The sequence below is a fragment of the Molothrus ater genome, chromosome 13 (assembly GCF_012460135.2).
Source record: "Molothrus ater isolate BHLD 08-10-18 breed brown headed cowbird chromosome 13, BPBGC_Mater_1.1, whole genome shotgun sequence".
NCBI lineage: Eukaryota > Metazoa > Chordata > Aves > Passeriformes > Icteridae > Molothrus > Molothrus ater.
The window spans coordinates 3,218,298-3,239,639 of record NC_050490.2 but is presented as its reverse complement, the minus strand read 5'-3'; the positions used below and the strand labels follow the sequence as shown (position 1 = coordinate 3,239,639).

The window sequence follows — 21,342 nt, the reverse complement described above, 5'->3', positions numbered from 1 at the left end:
TGCTGCAAAGGGCTGGGAATTCCTAAATCCCTCCCTGAAAAGGACCTGGAATTCCCAAAATCCTGCTGATCCCACCCTGGAAATGGTTCAGAATTCCCAAAATCCCCTCCATGGAAAGGACTCATAATTCCCAAACCCTGTTGATCCTTCCTTAGAAAGCACTAGGAATTCCCAAGTCCCCTCCCTGGAAACAACTCAGAATTCCCAAATCCCATCCCTGCAAAGGGCTCGGAATTCCCAAACCCCGCTGGTCCCCTCTCTGGGAAGGAGTGGGAATTCCCAAATTCCCCTCCATGGAAAGTGCTCAGAATTCAAAAATCCCCATCCTGGAAAGACCTTGGAGATTTGAAAATCCCATCCTTGGGGAGGACCCGGAATTCCCCAGATCGCTCCCTGGGAAGGGCTCAGAATTCCCGCTGTCCCTCCCCGGGCATTCCCGACCGTTGCAGCCCCGGGAATCTGCTGGAGCAGGACGGGCACCGCGCCGTGGCCGCGGCGGTGCTGGCGCTGCTCTGCTCCGAGCTCTGCCGGCTGCTGCTGGACCCGCACCCGCTGCCGCTGCTGCCGCCCTCGGGGACACCCGCGGGGACACCCACGGCCCGCGGTGAGACACGGAGCGCCCTCAGCCCAGCCTCGGGAGGGCTCGGAGCTCCCAAATCCCCACCTGGGAAGGGCTCGGAATTCCCAAAATCCCCACCTGGAAAGGGCTCGGAATTCCCAAATCACCACCTGGGAAGGGCTCCTCAGTGCCAGGGAAGAATTCCCAAATCCCCACCCCACAAAAAGCTCAGAATCTCCAAAATCCCCACTCTGGGAAGGGCTCGGAGTTCCCAAATCCCCATCCCTGGGAAGGGCTGGCTGGGCTGGTGGCAGTGACCCTGTGTCCCCTGGGTGGTGGCAGTGTCCCAGGGCAGTGCCAGTGTCCCAGAGCAGTGTCCCAGGGCGGTGCCAGTGTCCCAGGGCGGTGCCAGTGTCCCAGGGTGGCGTGTCCCCCCCCGGTGCCATCAGTGTCCCTGCTGATGCCGCGCTGTCGCTGTGGCAGAGTTCTGGAAGGTTCTGGCCCTGCTCTATTTCCCGGCGCTCTACTTGCCCCTGCTGGCCTGCGCTGCCCCCCGGCACCGCCTGGGCTACGCCGCGGGGACCCTGCTGGCCTGGGGACACTGCGGGGCGCAGGCCTGGCACCGCGCGCAGTGTCCCCTGGCACCCAAGGTGGGTGGCACCGCGCGGCTGTGGCTTCCCGGGGTGGCTCTGAGGGGTCTTGGCTCCCTTGTCACCTCCTTGAGTGACCCTGAGGTGGCACCGCTTGCTGGGGTGGCCCTGAAGTGCCATGGGGCTTCCTTGTCACCTCCTGGGGTGGCCCTCAGGTGGCACAGCTTGCTGTGGTGGCACTGAGGGGTTGTGGCTCCCTTGTCACCACCTCGAGTGGCCCCAAGGCCGGGAAAAGGACAGCGAGGTGGCCCAAAGTTGAGGTGGCTTCCTGGAGTGGCCCTGAGGTGCTGTGGCTCCCTGGCCAGCCCCCAGGGTGTCCCTGCAGTGTCCCCTGGCTGGGCTGGTGGCAGTGACCCCGTGTCTGTGTCCCCAGGGTAGTGGCACTGTCCCTGGGGGTAGTGGCAGTGTCCCCAGGGCAGTGGCAGTGTCCCCAGGGTGGTGGCAGTGGCCCTCTGTCCCTGGGGGTGGTGGTGGTGGTGTCCCCAGGGTGGTGGCAGTGTCCCTGGGGCAGTGGTGGCGTTCCCAGGCAGTGGCAGTGACCCTGGGGTGGTGGCAGTGACCCCGTGTCCCCAGGGCGGTGGCAGTGACCCTGGGGCGGTGGCAGTGATGCGGTGTCCCCTGGGCGGTGGCAGTGACCCCGTGTCCCCAGGGTGGTGGCAGTGACCCTGGGGCGGTGGCAGTGATGCGGTGTCCCCTGGGTGGTGGCAGTGATGCGGTGTCCCCAGGGTGGTGGCAGTGACCCTGGGGCAGTGGTGGCGTTCCCAGGCAGTGGCAGTGACCCTGGGGTGGTGGCAGTGACCCCGTGTCCCCAGGGCGGTGGCAGTGACCCTGGGGCGGTGGCAGTGATGCGGTGTCCCCTGGGTGGTGGCAGTGACCCCGTGTCCCCAGGGTGGTGGCAGTGACCCTGGGGTGGTGGCAGTGACCCCGTGTCCCCGCGCAGATCCACCAGCTGTACTCGCTGCTGTCCCATGTCCCCGTGCTGCTGTCCCTGTCCCTGCTCAGCCTCTGGTACCCGGCGCAGCTCCTGCGCAGCCTCCGGAACGGGGACAGCCCCGAGCCGCGGGTATGGACACGGGAACTCGGGATCAGGATCGGGATTGGGATCAGGACCAGAACTGGGAACAGGATCAGGATTGGGATCAAGATCAGGATCAGGATTGAGAGTCTGATTGGGATTGGGGTCGGGATCGGGATCATGATTGGTATTGAACCTGATTGGGATCGGGATTGGGATCAGCACCGGGATCTCCGTGTATTGCCCTCCCAGCTCTGCTGCCGGGGGTTCTCCGTTGCTCTCCTGGGATTGGTTTTGGGATTAGAATTGGGATCGGGATCTCCGTGCATTCCCCTCCTGGCCCTGCTGCTGGGGTTCTCCATTGCTATCCTGGGACTGGGTTTGGGATCGGGATTGGGATTGGGATCAGGATCTCCACATGTTCCCCCCCCCCCCCGCTGGCGGTTCTCCATTGCTGTCCCCACACCGGCAGCGGGGTCAGGAAATTCCTTTGGGATAAATCCCTTACACAAGAGGCTCCCGCCATCAATGGCTCCGTTCAGGCCGGCTCCAGGCTCTCCTCATTTTCCCGGATAATCCCCGGAGCTCGGAGCTTTGTTGGGAAGAGAGGAGGGAAAAGAGGGAAAGGCCTGAGGTGACCCCTCATGGGGGAACGAGGGATCCCACAGGGGTTTGGGAACATAATCCCACTTTATTCCCACTTTTCCATACCAACACCACACATTCCATATGTTGGCCCGGGCTCGGGAATTCCTCTCGGGATACGCCCGGGATGAGGGGGTGGCCCGGGCAGTTCTGCCACCCCAAATCCATCCGTTATGCCCAGATTTCCGGGAAAAGCTATTACAGGAAGTACCTCAAGGCCCTGCTGTCCAAGAGGGACCAGAAAGGGAGGTAAGGATGGAAATTCCCATTTCCGGCAAATCCCATTGCCAGCAATTCCCATTCCCCAAGATGGGATGGGAATGTCACCCTCTCCCACCTCCCGCAGCTCCGTCAAGATTGATGAGAGCCTCGGCTCCCGGATCCGCTCCTACCTGCTCTCCTACATCTACATTCCTGAGGAAGGTGAGCACCTGGAAAATTCCATGGAATCTGGCAACGGTTGGGGTTGGGATTTATGGATAAGCCAGGCCATTCCCAAGATCCTGGGTTGCTCCAAGCCCTGTCCAACCTGGCCTGCCTGGCTTGGAGCCCAAATCCAGCCGTGCTTGGGGCAGGGATCCACAAATCCATGGAAAGGGGGTCCTGGGAGTGATGGGAGTGATGAGAAACCCATGGAGGCCCCATAAATCCATGGAATTATGGGAAACCCATGGAGGCCCCATAAATCCATGGAAAAGAGACCTGGGAATGATGGGAAACCCATGGAGTCCCCATCTCCATGGAAAAGGGGTCCTGGGAAAGATGGGATCCTCATGGAGGTCCCATAAATCCATGGAAGGGAATTGTCCTGCATGGAGGGGGTGAAATCCTGGGAATGCAGAGCCATTCCCATCCATGAAGGGGGCAGGGAATATCCCAAGTTTCCATGGAAAAGCAGGATGGACCCATCCATCCATTCCCGACTCTGCATCCCAGCAGGAATTCCCTGTGGAAATCCCATTCCAAAGGGTGCTCCCTTTGCCGGGTGCACCCTGATCCTGCTCCACCACCCCAAATTCCCAATTTTCCCTCCAGGATTCCGGATCCCGCTGAAGCTGGTGGTGTCCGTCACCGTGGCCGTCATTGCCGTCTACCAGGTGACATTCCTGGAGGATCCTGGGGGTAACCCAGGAATGGCATTAAAATTCCTTCTGGAATTCCACACTCACAAAAATCCCAAAATCCTGTAGGATCCCAGCTGTAAATTGCTAAATCCTGTGGGATCCAAGCCCTAGATCCCAGAATTCTGTGGGATCCCATCCATAAATCCCTAAATCCCACAGGATCCCAGCCATACATCCTGAAATCCTGCGGGATCCATGCCATAAATCCTGCAGGATCTGGGCTGTAAATTCCTAAATCCTGTGGGATCCATGCCATAATAACCAAAATCCCATGGGATTTGAGCCCTAAATCCCACAGGATCCCAGCTGTAAATCCCAAAATCCTGTGTGATTTGAGCTGTAAATCCTGCGGGATCCCAGCTGTAAATCCTGAAATTCTGTTGGAGCTGAGCAGTAAATCCCAAAATCCCACAGGATTTGAACCATAAATCCCACATGATCCGAGCCATAAATCCCAAAATCCTCTGAGATCCTAGTGTTAAATCCCATGGGATTTGAGCTGTAAATCCTTAAATCCTGTGGGATCTGAGACATGCATCCTGAAGTCCTGTGGGACCCGTGCTGTAAATCCCAAAATCCCATGTGATCCGAGCTGTGAATCCAGAAATCCTGTGGGATTGAGCCATAAATCCTGTGGGATCCGAGCCATAAATCACAAAATCCCGTGAGATCTGAGCTGTAAATTCCTAAATCCTGTGGGATCCAAGCTGTAAACTCTGAAATCCCATGGGATCCATGCCATAAATCCCTAAATACTGCGGGATCTGAGACATAAACCCCATGGGATCCAAGCCATAAGTCCTGAAATCCTGCAGGATCCAACCATGAATCACGAAATCCCATGGGATTTGAGCTGTAAGTCCCTCAGGATCTGAGCTTTAAATCCCAAAATCTCGCGGGATCTGAGCCATAACTCCCGAAATCCCGGGGGATCCGAGCGGGCGCTGAGGCGTCCCCCGTGTCCCGCAGGTGGCCGTGCTGCTGCTGGTGGCCGTGGTGCCCACGCTGCGCATTGTCCGGGCGGGGATGACCAAGGACGTGGTGCTGCTGCTGGTGCAGTTCGGGCTGGTGCCCTCGCGGGGCGCGGCCGTGCCCGGGGACCTGGAGCAGGAGCTGCGCACGGCCCGGCACTTCCTGTGGGCGCTGGAAGGTGCAGCCACAGCCCCATCCCGATCCCGATCATGATCATGATCACGATCATAATCCCAGTCACAATCCAGATCCCAATCCCGATCACGATCCCAATCCTGATCACAATCCCAATCCCAATGCCAATACCGATCCCGATCATGATCACAATCACAATCCCAGTCACAATCCAGATCACGATCCCAAACCCGATCACGATCCTGATCCCAGTCCCAATCCAGATCCAGATCCCAATCCTGATCACTATCTCAATCCCGATCACAATCACAATCACAATCATGATCCCAGTCCCAATCCCAATCCTGATCCCAATCCCAATCCCAGTCCCAATCCAGATCCCAATCCCGATCACGATCACGATTACAATCCCAATCCAAATCCCAATCCAAATCCCAATCCCAATCCAGATCCCAATCCAGATCCCGCTACCGATCCCAATCCCGATCCCAGCCGGATCAATGCTCCAGAGGGGGTTCCAGAGGGATTTCCTGAGGATTCCCCGCCTGGAGGATGACATGGGGTGGATTCCAGGCGGTGAATTCCAGGGGGATTTTGGGAGGATTCCTCACCTGGAAGATGAGATTGGGTGGATTCCAGAGGGATTTCCAGAAGATTCCTCATCTGGAGGATGAGATTGGGTGGATTCCAGAGGGATTTTGGGAGGATGGGACTGGGAGGATTCCAGGGGCATTTCCAGAGGATTCCTGGCCCAGAGAACAGGATGGGGCAGATTCCAGAAGGATTTCCAGAAGATTCCCTGCCCAGTGGATGGGACAGGGAGGATTCCAGAGGGATTGTGGAGGATTCCCCGCCTGAAGGATGGGATGGGGCAAATTCTGGGGGATTTTGGGAGGATTCCTCACATGGAGGATGGGATGAGGTGAATTCCAGGGGGATTTCCAGAAGATTCCCCGCCCAGAGGATGAGATTGGGTGGATTCCAGGGGGATTTTGGGAGGATTCCCCACCTGGAGCCTGGGACTGGGAGGATTCCAGAAGGATTTTGGGAGGATGGGATGTGGAGGATTCCAGGGGGATGTGGGGAAGATTCCTGGCCCAGGGGATGGAATGGGGCCGAATCCAGGGGGATTTTGGGAGTGGATGGCAGGGATTGGGTGGATTCCAGCGGGATTTCGGGAGCAGCTGGCAGGGATGGGGCTGTGCCAGGCTGGCACGTGCCAAGGCGGGAAGAGACTCCGGGAAAAGCCATTGGGAAGAGCCAGAGGGAAGAGCTGGCAGCAGATGCTGCAGGCTTGGAAATGTGCTGGAAGCGAACAGATGGGCCTGGATCCCTGGAGAGTGGAAATCCTTGGATGGGGGATGAGGGAAGCGCAGGGAAGAAGGAAGAAAAGGGATCAGGGAATTCCAGGGATCAGGGAAATTCAGGGAACAGGGAAATTCAGGGATCAGGGAATTTCAGGGATCAAGGAATTCTAAGGATCAGGGAACTTCAGGGATCAGGGAATAGAGATGAAGGCATAGCAGGGCTGAGGGAATTTCAAGGATGAGAGAATTCCCAGGATAAAGGAATTTCAGGGATCAGGTAATTCCAGGGATAAAGGAAGAGCAGGGATCCTTCCTTGGGATCCCACCAGCTCCAGGGAGGATTTCTGGGGCTTTTCCTGGATCCCCAAACCTCTCTCATCCCATTTTTTCCCTCCTCCCTCTTTCCCACAGATCCTCTTTCCCAAGACCCCCATCCCAGCTCGCTCCAGGGATTTTCCTGGATTTCCCTTCCCCTTTTCCCTCGCTCTGTCCTGTCCACCCTGCCTTGGGAGCTGAAAGTGGGAGTGGCAAAAGGGGAAACTGAGGCACAATGCGAATCCCAATGTTTCTGTCCCCATCCCCAAGGCACAATTCCCAGCAAAATCCTGCTCCCGGAATTATTCCCAACCCCAAATCCAGGGTTTTTTCCCGTTTTTCCGCAGTGTGCTACATCTGCTCGCTGGTGCTGTGCTGCCTGCTCACCTGCGCCATGCTGCTCCGCAGCCTGGGCATGCACAGGTGGGGCCGGCCCCGCTCCTGCCATTCCCAGCCCCAGGATTCCCATTCCCAACGTTTCTATTCCTGATACCCCCAGCCCCATTCCTGATACCCCCAGCCCCATTCCCAATATTCCCTCTCCCAATGTCCCCATCCCCATTCCCGATGTCCCCACGGCCATTCCCAAAGTCCCTGGCCCCATTCCCAGTATTCCCATCATCATTCCCAATGTTCCCATTCCTGATATTCCCAGCCCCATTCCCGATGTTCCCAGGCCCATCCCCGATGTCCCTGTCCCCTTTCCCAATGTTCCCATTCCCGATGTCCCCATCCCCATTCCCGATGTCCCCGTGCTCATTCCCAATGTCCCTGGCCCCATTCCCAATATTCCCATAATCATTCCTAATGTTCCCATTCCCGATTCCCAATATTCCAATCCCCATTCCCAATATTCCCAGCCCCATTCCCAATGCCCCCATTCCTGATGTTCCCAGGCCTGTTCCCGATGTCCCTGTCCCCATTCCTGATGTCCCCATCCCAATTCCCAATATTCCCATCCCCATACCCAATATCCCCATTCCCAATGTCCTCATCCCCATTCCCAATGACCCTCGCTCCATTCCCAATGTTTCCGTCTCCATTCCTGATATTCCCATTCCCAGTATTCCCTGCCCCCATTCCCGATGTCCCTACCCCCATTCCCGATGTTCCCATTCCCAATGTCTCCATCATCATTCCCAATGTTCCCAGCCCCATTCCGGATGTCCCTGTCCCCATTCCCGATGTTCCCATTCCTGATACCCCCATCCCCATTCCCAATGTCCCTGGCCCCATTCCCAGTGTTGCCAAACTCATTCCCAATGTTCCTATTCCCAATATCCCCATTCCCAATATTCCCGCTCCCATTCCCAATGTCCCCGCCTCCATTCCCGATGTCCCCGGCCCCATTCCCGGGCTGTTTTCCCTCCAGGTCCAACCTGCGGGCGCTGTACCAGGGCGCCGTGCTGGACGTGTTTTCCAAGGCCCACATCCTGCGGCCTTCCCGGGAATCCCTCGTCTGCTGGATGGCCTTCTCCAGCTTCCAGGCGGCCTTCGCCTGCCTGGGTAACAGGACTTTGGGATCACGGGATGGGGATCCTGATTTTCCTAAGGATTAAGCAGCAATTCTCCATTTTTGTCCCATTTTCAAGAGGGTTTTTAACCCCCTTTCCTCAAATGGAATCTGGCAGATTTTGGGAACACCGGATGGTTGGGAACTGGGAGAAACTGGAAAAATAATTGGAAAAACTGTAAAAAAAATCAGAAAAATTGGGTTGGGAATTCAAAGAGAGGGAAGGGGTGGGATGATGCCTGGTGACGGAATTTTGGGATCATGGGGTGGACATCCTGATTTTCTTAAGGATTAAGCAGCAGTTCCCAGAAGGGTTTTTAGCTCCCTTTCCTCAAACAGGATCTGGAGGGTTTTGGGAACACCAGATGATTGGGAATCAGGAAAAAACTGGAAAAATAATTGGAAAAATTGGATTGGGAATTCAAAGAGAAGGAAGGGGAGGGATGATGCCTGGGTTTGGCTTGATCCCAAATATTTGGGTGGGAAAAGCTGTGGAAGGCTCTGGTCCTCAGCGCAGTCTGGGGGCTCCTTGTCCCCATCCCAGCCTGGATCATCCTGGGAATGGGGATGGGAACCCCAAAAAGAGGGAAAATCTTCACCCTCAGGAATTGTGGGGACAACCACTTGGGAATGCTGGCTTGGTTTTGGGAACTGGTGGGGTTTTTATGGAATTGTCGGGAAAGCCCTGTGCAGGGATCTGGGGAATGAGAGCTGTTGTTCCATCCCAGATTCCCGCTCCGTGTTCCCATTCCAGGTCTCCTGATCCAGCAGGTGATTTTCTTCCTCTGCTTCGTGGCCTTCACCTTCCTGGTGGTGATCCCACTCCAGCTCGGCACCAGCTCCCCACTCTTCGGGATCATCCGGAACATGTGGTGAGCTGGGAAGGGTTGGAAACCCTAAGGAATGGCCCAGGATGGGTTTGGGATGCTCCATGTGGGGTTTTTCCAACACTGCTGGGGGTTTCTGCTGCCTGGGGTGGTGCCTTGGGACATTCCCAGTACCTTGGGACATTCCCGGTGTTTTGGGACATTCCCAGTGTTTTGGGACACTCCTGGTGTCCATCCTGCTCTTTGGGATGATCCAGAACATGTGGTGAGCTGGGAAGGGCTGGGAACCCCAAGGAATGTTCCTGGATGGATTTGGGATGCTCCATTTGGGCTTTTCCCAACACCACTGGAAGCTTCGGCCCGTGGCGGTGTTCTGGGACATTCCCGGTATTTTGGGACATTCCCGGTGTCCATCCTGCTCTTTGGGATGATCTGGAACATGTGGTGAGTCCCTGCGAAGGGTTGAAAACCCCAAGGAATGGTCCTGGATAGGTTTGGGATGCTCCATGTGGGGTTTTTCCAACACCATTGGAGGTTCCTGCCTGGGGTGGTGCCTTGGGACATTCCCGGTGTTTTGGGGCATTCCCGGCATTTTGGGGCATTCCCGGTGTTTTGGGGCATTCCCGGCGTTTTGGGGCATTCCCAGTGTCCAACCCGCCCTTCCAGGCCCTTCTGGCTGACCCTGGTGGTGGCCGTGCTCGTGCAGCATCTCCTGGCCCATTTCCAGTTCCTGGAGCAGCATTCCCTGCAGAAGGAGATCACCAACAGGTACACGGACACTGCCATCGTCCCCCATCGTCCCCAGATGTTCCCGATTGTCCCCAGGGTGGGGGTTGGCAGCAATTCCAGGCTCCCACTGAGGTTTTTCCAGATGTTCTGGCCTGGATTTTGGTGGGGTGACACCGGCGAGGGTGGCCCTGCTCCATTGGCCTCATTTCCAAGCCCAGATCCCTCAGGATTGGCCGGGGGGGTCGGTCACCACTGGCAGGTGTCCCCCACTCAGGGATGGTGTCACCACCCGTGACCAAGGTGACAGAGGGACACAAGTGTCCTGTGCCACCCCCTGGCAGGGCAGAGATGTCCTCCTGGTGTCCATCCCAAACTGGCAGGTGCTGTCCCTCACTCCCACATGTTGTCACCACCCAAGACCGGGGTGGCAGAGGGACCCAGGTGTCCTCCTGGCAGGTCAGCGAGGCTCTCCCAGAGTCCATCCCAAGCCACCAGCAGACGTCCCTCAGTCCCCTGTGGTGTCCCCACCAGAGACCGGGGTGACAGAGGAGCCTGAGTATCCTCCTGGTGTGGCAGCGAGGCTCTCCTGGAGCTGGTTTCCATCCCAGGCCACCAGCAGATGTCCCTCACTCTGAGGTGGTGACACCATCTGAGACCATGGTGACAGAGGGACCCAAGTGTCCTGTGCCACCCCCTGGCAGGGCACAGAGGCTCTTCTGGGGCTGGTGTCCATCCCAAACCACCAGCAGATGTCCCTCACTCACGGATGGTGCCACCACCTGAGACTGGGGTGGCAGAGGGACCCAGGTGTCCTCCTGGGCAGGTCAGCGAGGCTCTCCTGGAGCTGGTGGCCTCCATCCCAAAATCCCATCCCCTCATTTTGGCTGGTTCCTCACTCTCCAAGGAGACAAGGAGCTCCTGACGGTTCTCCAGGGTGTTGGCTTCTCCCAGTGGGATGGAGCCACCTGGGCCGGACGCAGGCAGGGCCGGGAGGTTTGGGGTGGCCGGAGTTTTCCCGGGAAGGGCCATCCCGGGGGTCTGTGTGCCCTGCAGGCGCGTGCTGTACATCGTCACCTTCCTGCTCTTCCCCACCAACGTCCTGGTGGGCGCCATGGCCGCCGTGTGGCGCGTGGTCATCTCCGGCCTCTACAACGCCGTCCACTTCTGCCGGCTGGACATCAGCCTGCTGCACCGCGGCGTGGAGACCTTCGACCCAGGTGGGACCGCGAGGGGTCACCGTGCCACCGGCGGGGTCCTTGTCCCACCACAGGGGGTTGGGATGGGGGCCCGGAGCTGCTGGGATTGAGGGTGGCCCCAAATGTTGGGAGTGGGACACCTAGAGCAGTTAGCTTCTCCTGATTCCTGCTTTTTATCCCAAAAAAACTGAGTGGTGACATTGGAGCTTCCCCAGTGGTCACCTCATGTCCTGGGATAAAGAAGAAGGGACCTCCACATTTTTCCTGTGGGATTGAGGGTGGCTTGGAAATGGGATGATGGCAGCAGGTGGCTTCTCCTGATTCCTGCTTGGTCCTGCTCTTTGATCCCAGAAAATGGGGAAGACCTTTGGAGTTTCACCAGCAGTTACCTCAGGTCTCGGGGTAAAGGAGGGGGGACCTCAGGGGACCTTGGGCCTTCCTCTGATTTTCCTGCTGGGATTGAGGGTGGCCTCAGAGCATTGGGAATGGAACACCTGGAGCAGGTGGTACCAGCTGGGTCCTGCTATTTATCCCCCAAAAAATGGGATGAGCTGTGGGGCTTCCCCTCATCTCCTGGGATAGAGGAGAGGAGACCTCAGGGGAGCTCAGGATGGCCCCTGCTTTTCCTGCCGGGATTGTGGGGACCAGAGCTGGATCCACCCCTGGGATCCAGGGTGGGAATGGGGAGTGCTGTCCCCAGCGAGGGCGCGGTGTCCCCGCAGGGTACCGCACCTACTGCCACTACCTGAGGGTGGAGGTCAGCCAGTGCCACCCGCTGCTGAAGGCCTTCTGCTTCCTGCTGCTCCAGCCCGGCCGCCCGGAGCCGCCGGCACCGCCCCGGGACACACAGCTGGAGGAAGGTGGGAATGCAAAATGAATGCAAAATTCCAGCAAATTCCTGGGGACACCGGGGGGATCAGGGGGAAGGGAAAGGATGGTGGATGGCACCTCTGGTTGGTGTGGGGACACCTCCATCCATCCATCATCCATCCATCCATCCATCCATGGATCCATGGATCCATCCATCCATCCATCATCCATCCATCCATCATCCATCCATCCATCCATCCATCCATCCATCCATCCATCCATCCATCATCCATCCATCCATCCATCCATCATCCATCCATCCATCATCCATCCATCCATCCATCCATCCATCCATCCATCCATCCATCCATCCATCCATCATCCATCCATCCATCCATCCATCCATCCATCCATCCATCCATCCATCATCCATCCATCCATGGATCCATCCATGGATCCATCCATCCATCCATCATCCATCCATCCATCCATCCATCCATCCATCCATCCATCCATCATCCATCCATCCATGGATCCATCCATGGATCCATCCATCCATCCATCATCCATCCATCCATCCATCCATCCATCCATCCATCCATCATCCATCCATCCATCCATCCATCCATCCATCCATCCATCCATCCATCATCCATCCATCCATCCATCCATCCATCCATCCATCATCCATCCATCATCCATCCATCCATCCATCCATCCATCCATCCATCATCCATCCATCCATCCATCCATCCATCCATCCATCCATCATCCATCCATCCATCCATCCATCCATCCATCCATCCATCATCCATCATCCATCCATCCATCCATCCATCCATCCATCCATCCATCCATCATCCATCCATCATCCATCCATCCATCCATCCATCCATCCATCCATCCATCCATCATCCATCCATCCATCCATCCATCCATCCATCCATCCATCATCCATCCATCCATCCATCCATCCATCCATCATCCATCCATCCATCCATCCATCCATCCATCCATCCATCCATCCATCCATCCATCATCCATCCATCCATCCATCCATCCATCCATCCATCCATCCATCCATCCATGGGCTGATCCCGCTCCAGGGTAGGGATGGGACTCTTTGGGGTGTGCTGGGATCTTGGTGGCTCCAGGAAAATGGGGCTGGGGCTAGAATCTGGGAATCTTGGAACACTTTGGGTTGGAAGAGCCCTTAAAGCCCATCCCAGCACACTTCCCACTATCCCAGCCTGCTCCAGACCCCATCCAACTTTTCCTTGGGCACTTTGGGCATTCTGGGGTGGCCACAGCTCCTCCGGGAATTCCATCCCAAGCTCCCCTTTCCCAGCAGGAATCCATCCCTCTGCACCTTATCCTGACCCCTCTCCCGCTCTCCTGGCGCTTTTCCAGGATCTGAATCCTCTCACTGCTGCTCCCGTCTCCTTCCAGGCCTCCAGCTGATGCATCCCAAGCATCCGGCTCCGGGAAGAGCGCGGAGCCGGCGGATCCGGGCGCGCTGGTGGGTGGCCTACACGCTCCTGCACAACCCCTCGCTCACCGCTTCCCGAAAAACCGCGCTGGCCGATCCCGCAGCCAACGGCGCCCAGCTCGGCGTTCCCAGGCCCTGAGTTCCCAGGAATCCCATCCCATCTTCCATCTCCCATCCCTCAGTTTCGGATGCTTCCTACGCCCTTTCCCAGCCTCCGGACTCTCTCCGAGGGTTTATCCCTAAATCTGTGCCGAGCCACTCCCGAGCTCCAGAGGCGACATCTCTGAGCCCAGCCTGGATGGAGCTGAGCCAAGGAAAATGCTCCCAGCATCCCAAAAATATTTTGGGATTCACTCCTGCAGCCAGCCTGGTTCTCAGCCACTTTTCCAGCATGGGACAATTCCCAGGGAACTGGAAGAGGAGCTCGGAGGGATCCCCAGCCGGCCAAAGGAATTCTCAACCACCAGGAATTACCCTGGGAGCTCCACGTGGGAGAAAATTCCCATTCCCAGCTTCTCCCTTCCCGATCCTGTCTCCATTTGGGCTCCACATCCACTCCCGGGACGTTTTTTTCCCTGATTTTTGAAGGATCAAATCCCACCCTGCTCCCTGTCCTCTTCCATTCCTGGTTTTGTGGCAATCTCGGGGTTTTCCAGGGCTGGGATCCATGGAAAACCTCGCTGGGAAGTGCAGGGGAAGGAGAATAAATGGATACCTCATTCCTACTCCTGGGATGTGCAGTTTTCCTTGGATATTCCCCCTTCCAGCAGGATTTGGGACCACCCCAGCCCCAAATCCAGGGAATGGTTGGGATGACCTTGCCCAGCAGAGATTTCAGGGATCTGCTCCAGCCGGGAATGTCGGGATCTGATCCGTGATCCCGCTTTAGGGCGGTTTTATGGGAAAACCGCTCCCTTCACGTTCCCAAAGCTTTGGGAAGGGTGGGAATGGGAACGGGGAATTCTGGGGATAAAACACCATCGAGATGGGAATGAGGTGGTGCTGGATCACCTCTTCCTGCTCTTAAATCCCGAAATTCCTGACTTTTTGAGCTGGAATGAGCAGGCTCCTGGTGGATCCCAAATACTCCAAGATTCCCTTGGGAATTCTCAGCCCACCCGCATGGAGATGCCGGATCATGCTGGGATTTCCTTGGAAGTGGCCAGAGCTGCTCTCTGAAGGATCCCAGGGACCCCATTCCCTCCCTCTGGAATGTTCCCAGCACCCTCAGGACAGTTTGGGGGCACTGGGGGTGATTCCCATGCTTTGGGGTTTCCTTGGAGCATCCCCTCCCTTTTCCCAGGATTCCCCCCCAGCCCATCCCAATCCCGGCAGCTCCAAAGGCAGCCTAAAACCCCTTTAGAAAATCCCTTTAAAAATCCCTTTAAAAATCCCAAATATCTCCAAAATATCTTTTTAAAATCCCAAAAATCTCTAAAATCCATTTAAAAATCCCTAAAATCTGTGGCAGCTCCGTGCTACAGGCGGGGCTGAATTTTGGGATCAGTTTCCAGAGCCCCACCCAAGGCTCCCTGGAGATCAATGGAATTTGTGTGTTTTTCGGGATAGCAGCAGTGCCCTGGGCGGGATTTGGGAATTTCTTCCCCTTCCTGTTTCTTCCCGGCTCGTCTGGAAACCCCAAACCTGCATCGTGCCCCCTTTCCCAGCTGGAATTTCGGGAATCATCCTGGGTCCCACTATTCCCAGGGATAAAATGGAGTTTAAAAGTCAGATCCCGTGAAATGAACCCAAAACTTCCATTGGGGTCACGGTTTTTATCCCACAGTGGGAAAAATTTGTGGGAATCCAAGAGCTCCCCACAGAGACCTCGGCTGCCCTTTCCCTAAAATCCCTCTGGATAAGGAATTTTGGTGCTGGAGAGCTCCAGGCTGTGATTTTGGGGTCAATTCCATTCCCAGGCAGCTGCAGGGGGGGGATTTTGGGATATCCCAGGTTTTTGGGGGTTCCTTCCAGGTTTGGGGTGCGGGGAACAGGGAAATTTGGGAGTCTTGGGATGCTCCAGAACTGGGAAGGTTTTGGGGATTCTCAAGCACTGGGAAGGATTTGGGATAGCTGGGAATCACAGAAGTGTCCCCTGATCCGGGAGGGTTGGGGACAATCTGGGGGAGCCCAGGAGCCGCCGTCTCAGGGAATTTTGGGATTTTGGGATGCACAGACCAAGCGAAGCCCAGCTGGTTTAGATAAAAAAAAGGAGTTTATTCAAGGTGTTTATAAAAAAGTAATTATTAATTCAAGGTATTTATTAAAATTGTTTCCTTATTACAGGTGTTTATGATGGGTATTTCTTAATTAAAGGCATTAATTAAAGGCATTAATTAAAGGCATTAATTAAAGGCATTTATTGCTGTCCCTACAGGGCGTTACAAGGCCTGGGGGCTGCAGGGTGTGCCCAGATCCCACTGGGAATTCCGGTGCTGTTTCCCAGTCCAGGGGCCATGGACATCCCCAAAATCCCCCGAGGGTTTCCCGGGACACCCAGAGAAGGAATATTTGTCCCACTGGGAATTCTGGAGCACTCGGGGAATGTTTATGGCTTCAAGGCAGCTCAGTTTCTCTGCTGTTCCCAATCTTTCCCCCATTCCCACTGGGAATGCTTTGGGAATCTTTGGCTCAAGCCTGGTGGGTCCAGCCCAGATGGGTTTTTGGGATGAGGGTCAGGGGGTTTTTGGGATTCCTGCAGCATTCCAAGGCCTTGGAGGTGCTCGGAATGTTCCTACAGGGATAAAACCAGTGAATTTATTCCCGATCCAAGGCTGTGGGTCCAACCCAATCTTCTGTCCCATCTGTGTCCCCCAGGACCCCATTTCCAGGGATTTTATCCTTGGATCCCTCCCCGGTGGCAGCCATGGGTGGCTCTGGGGCGGGATTGTCACCACTGTCACCTCCTGTGGCCGCTTCAGATCTGGGCAGGGAGAAAGGCGGGAAGTGGGGACAGCCGGGAATTGGTGGCAGATCCCGGCTGGATCCAGGCTGGATCCGCCCCACGTTCCCTGAGTTCCTCCAGGAATGGGAACGGCAAGGGCTGGAGCACCCACCCCTGTGGTGGCCCCGTCGGGCTCCGGAGCGCTCCCGGATGCCAGAAGCTCAGCAAAGGCACTACGAGAGGAAAAACTACGGAAAAAACGGGAATCCCGAGGTGCCGCTCGCCCTTCACCAGAGCAGCGGCCCCAGAGCCAGCAGCAGAATTCCCAGGTGGAATTCCCAGGCTCCCGCGCCGCTCCGGGCCTGGCCGGACACGCGGTAGACGATGACCAACTTCTCGCCCATGCCAGAGGGGTCCAGCTCGTCCCCCTTGGCGCAGCTGTGCCCGCCGGGGTGCCCGGCCTGGGGGTCATCGCGGGGCAGCTCCTCGGCCGGGTTGGCCGAGCCGGCCAGCGCCACATTGACAGACACGTCCCTTGTCCCCACGTCGTTGACCGCCACGCAGGTGTAGGTGCCCTCATCCTCCTTGCCGAAGTCGGGGATGGCCATGGTGCCGTTCTTGAAGGCCAGGAAGCGCTGCTGCCGCCCGGCCTTGGCGCCGCCGTCCCGCGCCACCGTGGGCCCGTGGATGTCCACGCGGCGTTTGGCCGTGCGGATCTGCCAGCGGATCTCCGGCGGGGGGCTGCCGGCCACGCTGCAGTGCAGGGTCAGCGTCAGCCCGTCCCGAGGGCCGGCCGCGGCCGGGCCGGACAGGTAGGTGAGCTGGGCCGAGGGCGGCACGCAGAGCGCGCCGGGGATGTCGGTGACCGGCCGGCCCCGCAGCCGCGCCGGCGAGGCGCACAGCGTGGAGCCGGCCCTGGAGAGCACCACCGAGGTGTCGTGCACCCACTCCTTGAGCCAGAAGAGCTTGCAGGAGCAGTTGAAGGGGTTGTGAAAGAGCTGCAGCTGCGCCAGCGCCGGCAGCCCCTCGAAGGTGCCGCGGGCCAGCGTGGCCAGCTCGTTGTCGTTGAGCCAGAGCGAGCGCAGCTCCCGCAGGCCGGCCAGGGCCCCGCGGGGCACGGCGGCCAAACGGTTGTTGCTGAGCTTGAGGATCTGCAGTGCGCTGAGGTTGCGCAGGTCCTGCCAGGGGAAATCCGCCAGCCGGTTGTGGCTCAGGTCCAGGTTCTTGAGGTGCGGCAGGGCCGCGAAGGTGCCGGGCTCCACCGAGGAGATGTGGTTGTAGCCCAGCCACAGCGACTGCAGCTCGGGCACCTCGGCCAGCGAGGCGCGGCCCAGGCGGCCCAGGCGGTTGGCGGAGAGCGTGAGGATGGTGACATTTGGGGACAGGCCCCGCGGGACGTCCCGCAGCTCGCGGTAGGCGCACTCGGCCAGCAGCCGCCCGTTCTTCTTGGTGGAGCAGGAGCACGGCGCGGGACAGGCCAGGCCTGGGGACAGCAGAGTCACCAGCACCAGGACGCCCAGCAGCGGCCTCATCCTTGCGTCCTGCCGGGGACAGAGACGGGAATGAGCCCGGCCAAAAAGCCGGGATGGGAAACAATTCCAGCTGGCAAAAGCGGTTTGGGAGATTCCCTAAATCCCGGCCTGAGCAGGGGAGCTCCCCCTTGAGCTCGTCCTTCCCCCTCTGGAAAACCTTTTCCGGGTTTGGGATGAAACATTGTTTGGGATGAGGAGCGAGGGCCGGGGGGTTCCGGGTTCCTCCCGCTGAGCTAAGGAGGAACAGAGCCACCGCAGCTCTTTCCCAACCAGCCTTCCCATAAATCACGGAATTTTCGGGATTTCCAGCGGGCTCGCAGACCGTGTCATGGAAAAAACCCGGCGCCTTCTCTCAGCCAGGGGCTGTGGGGTCCCCGTGGCCGCTGGAATTCTTGGGAAGGGAATTTTTCCCGACTTAACTCCTCATTCCCCTCTCGGTGACTTTTCCAGGGCACTCCAGAGGTTCGTTCCCGCTCGGAATTCCCAGCAGCTGGCAGCCAGACCCCTTTGTCTGAGCCTCGCAGGCAAATTCCCCTGCCCTCCGTTCCCAGCCCTGCCATTCCCGGCGGGAATTTCTCGGGAATAAACCCCACCGGGATCTGAGGGGTGCCAAAGGCGCCCCGCTGGCTCTGGGGGAGCTCCGGGTGACATTTTGGGGTGCCCAGGGAGGGACAGACCCCATCTCCCATGAACTGGGGAGAGCAGTGCCGCAGTTTTGTCCCTCCTGGAGCTCCGGGTTGCATCCCACCCCTTTTCCAGAGCCCCCCGGGGCTCCCCCGCCGCCTCCCGGCGCATTCCAGAGCCGTGAATAACCGCCCTGCCTCCTTCCTTCCCTCCTTTCCCGGAGTTTGTTCCCGATTTTTTCCCGGTTTTCCCCCGCTCCAGCCCCGCTCCCCGGGCCCGCGCCCCCGCCCCGTCACCGCCGGTGGAGCCCCGGTGTCCCCGCTCCGCTGGACTCGGTCCCGCCGCTCCCGGGCCCTCCTCGGCTTCTCCTCCTCCTCCTCCTCCTGCTGCTGCTGCTGCTGCTCCTCCCGGCCCGTCCCCTCCCCGTCCCCCGGGCCCGGATTGTTTTCCATGGCACCGACCCGCGCCCGCCCGCGGGGCCCGTCCTCGGCTCCTCCAAAATCCCCTAAAACCCGTTAGCACACGACCCTGAGCCCCAAATCCCCTAAAAAACCGTCACCCCAATTCCCTGGCCCCCAAAATCCTGCCAAACCACATCAACCCACACCGCGGACCCCAAAAGTACCCTAAAACCCGTTAGCACACACCCCTGAGCCCAAAACCCCCTAAAAAACCGTCACCCCCAATTCCCTGCCCTCCAAAATCCCCTAAAACCCATTAGCACACACCCGTGAGACTCAAAATCTTCTGAAAAAACATTATCCCAAATCCCCGTCCCCCAAAATGCCAAAATGCCCCAAAAACCCTGTCACCCTACACCCCTGCCCCCCAAAGTCCCCTAAAACCCTGTCACCCCATATCCCTGCCCCCCCAAAATCCCCTAAAAACCCATTACCCGATTCCCTGTACCCCAAAATCACCTAAAACCCATTACCCCAATTTCCTATACCCCAAAATGTCTCCAAACCCCGTCCTCCCACACCCCTGTCCCCAAAATCCTCTAAAACCCCATTACCCCAATTCCCTGTACCCCAAAATAACCTGTCACCCCAATTCCCTGCCCCCCCAAAATCCCCCCAAACCCCGTCACCCCAATTCCTTGCCCCCAAAATCTCCTACAACCCCATCACCCCAAATCCCTGTCCCCCAAGAGCCCCTAAAACCCCATTACCCCAAATCCCTGCCCCTAAAATCCTACAAAACCCAGTACCACAATTCCCTGTCCCCCAAAATCTCCTAAGACTCCATCACCCCACACCCCAGTTCCCCAAAATCCCCCAAAACTCCACCCACCCCACACCTCTGCCCCCCCAAATCCCCCAAAATTTCATCCCTTCCAAACCCTTGACCCACACAATCCCCCAAAACCGCGTTTGGGGTCAGGCTTTGGGGACACAGGGTGGGGACAGGGCTTGGGGTCAGGGAGTGGGGACAGGGTTTGGGGTCAGGCTTTGGGGTCAGGCTTTGAGAACAGGAGGTGAGAACAAGGTTTGGGGTCAGGCTTTGGGGACAGGAAGTGGGGACAGGGTTTGGGGACAGGGTTTGGGGACAGGGAGTGGGGCCACAGGGTGGCAGGGTGACCCCACAGAGGGGTTGTGGGGCCAGGGCTGGGTCAGGAGGGAGGGGAAAATTCCCAAATTCGGGGATGGCACCCAGGGATGACACCAGGGGTGGCACCTGGGGATGTCCCCACTGCCACCTCCTCGTGTCCCTGTGGAGAATTCCCAATAAAAGGTTGGAAAATTTGGATTGTAGGGATTTCATCCCCCAGATCCCACAAGGGAATGAGAACGGTCCCTGTTCACCCCAAACTGGTCAAACTGGGACATTCCCAACTGGTGAAATTGGAACATTCCCAACTGCTCAAACTAAGAATTCCCTACTGGTCAAACTGGGAATTCCCAACTGGTGAAACTGGGATATCCCAAACTGGTCAAACTGGGGCATTCCCAACTGCTCAAACTGGGGCATTCCCAACTGGTCAGACTGGGACATTCCTGACTGGTCAAACTGGGAATTCCCAACTGGTCATAATGGGACATTCTCAAGTGGTCAAACTGGGACATTCCAACTGCTCAAACTAAGAATTCCCTACTGGTCAAACTGGGAATTCCTGACTGGTCAAACTGGGAATTCCCGACTGGTCAAACTGTGACATTCCCAACTGGTCAAACTGGGAAATTCCCACTGCAGGGCTGGAATTCTCCACTCATTCCAGCCGTGGGGATAAAACCAGAGGATTTTTGGGAATTCTGAGCACTCCATGGATGCTTTGACCATTCCCAGCAGGAATTTTTTCCAGGAAAAATGCAAATCCCCACCGCCCATTTATTCCTGGCCTCCTGGAGAGCAGCAAATCCCGGCCCCATCCCGGATTCCTGGGAATCCACAGTTCCCTAATTAAAGGCAGCTGGAATGATTGTTCTTTTCCATTCCTGCCGTGACTCCCAAGCACGACACTCAATTATGGGAATATCAACAATTATTGGAATATCCACAATTATGGAAATGTTCACAATTATGGAAATATTCACAATTACGGGAAAGTCAGCAATTATGGAAATATCCATAATTAATTATGGGAATGGCAACAATCGCGGGAATATGCACAAATAATTATGGGAATAGCAACAATTATGGGAATGTCAACAAAGATGGGAATATCCAGGCTCTGCCAGGCAGATCCGAACACCTGGAGCAGCCTCGGACTCTCGGGGTTTGGGCGATTTTGGGGGAATTTGTGGGGGGATTCGGGAGGGATTTGGGGAATTTTTGCCCTGGAGAAAGGAATGTTGGATCGCCGGGGGGGGGATTTCACTGGTGGGATGGGATTGGGAGCAGAAATCCTGCGGGAATTTTGGGATGAGTGCTGGGACCCCCTAAGGATCGAGGTGACACCATCAGGGAGAGGAGTTTGGGGAGAAAAAAGGCCAAAAAAGGCGAGGTTTGGAATGTTTTTTACAAAAAAAAAAAAAAAAAAAAAAAAAAAAAAAAAAAAAACAGGTGGAGATTGTAG

At 57.1% G+C, this 21,342-nt stretch overlaps 2 protein-coding genes across 2 annotated transcripts in view; one reads left to right on the top strand and one right to left on the bottom strand.

Moving 5' to 3' along the window:
• Window positions 1-14,011, top strand: part of STRA6 (signaling receptor and transporter of retinol STRA6) — a 31,791-nt gene extending 17,780 nt beyond the window's left edge. Inside the window, exons 5-18 of the mRNA XM_036389717.1 lie at window positions 450-604; window positions 1,043-1,209; window positions 2,150-2,272; window positions 3,051-3,118; window positions 3,216-3,292; window positions 3,905-3,966; window positions 4,963-5,143; window positions 7,070-7,145; window positions 8,095-8,228; window positions 8,990-9,107; window positions 9,729-9,830; window positions 10,845-11,008; window positions 11,710-11,847; window positions 13,247-14,011. Of these exons, the coding sequence (XP_036245610.1) occupies window positions 450-604; window positions 1,043-1,209; window positions 2,150-2,272; window positions 3,051-3,118; window positions 3,216-3,292; window positions 3,905-3,966; window positions 4,963-5,143; window positions 7,070-7,145; window positions 8,095-8,228; window positions 8,990-9,107; window positions 9,729-9,830; window positions 10,845-11,008; window positions 11,710-11,847; window positions 13,247-13,425 (1,744 nt within the window). The 3' untranslated portion in view covers window positions 13,426-14,011. The remainder of the gene's footprint in view (window positions 1-449; window positions 605-1,042; window positions 1,210-2,149; window positions 2,273-3,050; window positions 3,119-3,215; window positions 3,293-3,904; window positions 3,967-4,962; window positions 5,144-7,069; window positions 7,146-8,094; window positions 8,229-8,989; window positions 9,108-9,728; window positions 9,831-10,844; window positions 11,009-11,709; window positions 11,848-13,246) is intronic.
• Window positions 14,012-15,482: 1,471 nt separating this feature from the next.
• On the bottom strand, window positions 15,483-19,064 carry LOC118690681 (immunoglobulin superfamily containing leucine-rich repeat protein). The gene is made up of 2 exons (XM_036389554.2): window positions 18,623-19,064; window positions 15,483-17,711 (listed from the first exon to the last, which is right to left on the bottom strand). The coding sequence occupies exons 1-2, from the start codon at window positions 18,776-18,778 to the stop codon at window positions 16,458-16,460; spliced, it is 1,410 nt and encodes a 469-aa protein (XP_036245447.2). The 5' UTR covers window positions 18,779-19,064; the 3' UTR covers window positions 15,483-16,457.
• Window positions 19,065-21,342: the final 2,278 nt, after the last annotated feature.

Bases quoted from the DNA above. Each gene is read 5' to 3' on its own strand.
- LOC118690681 (XM_036389554.2), bottom strand. From the start codon at position 18,778: ATGGAAAACAATCCGGGCCCGGGGGACGGGGAGGGGACGGGCCGGGAG. The intron at 17,712-18,622 runs GTGACGGGGCGG...TGTCCCCGGCAG, and splicing joins ACACCGGGGCTCCACCGGCG to GACGCAAGGATGAGGCCGCT.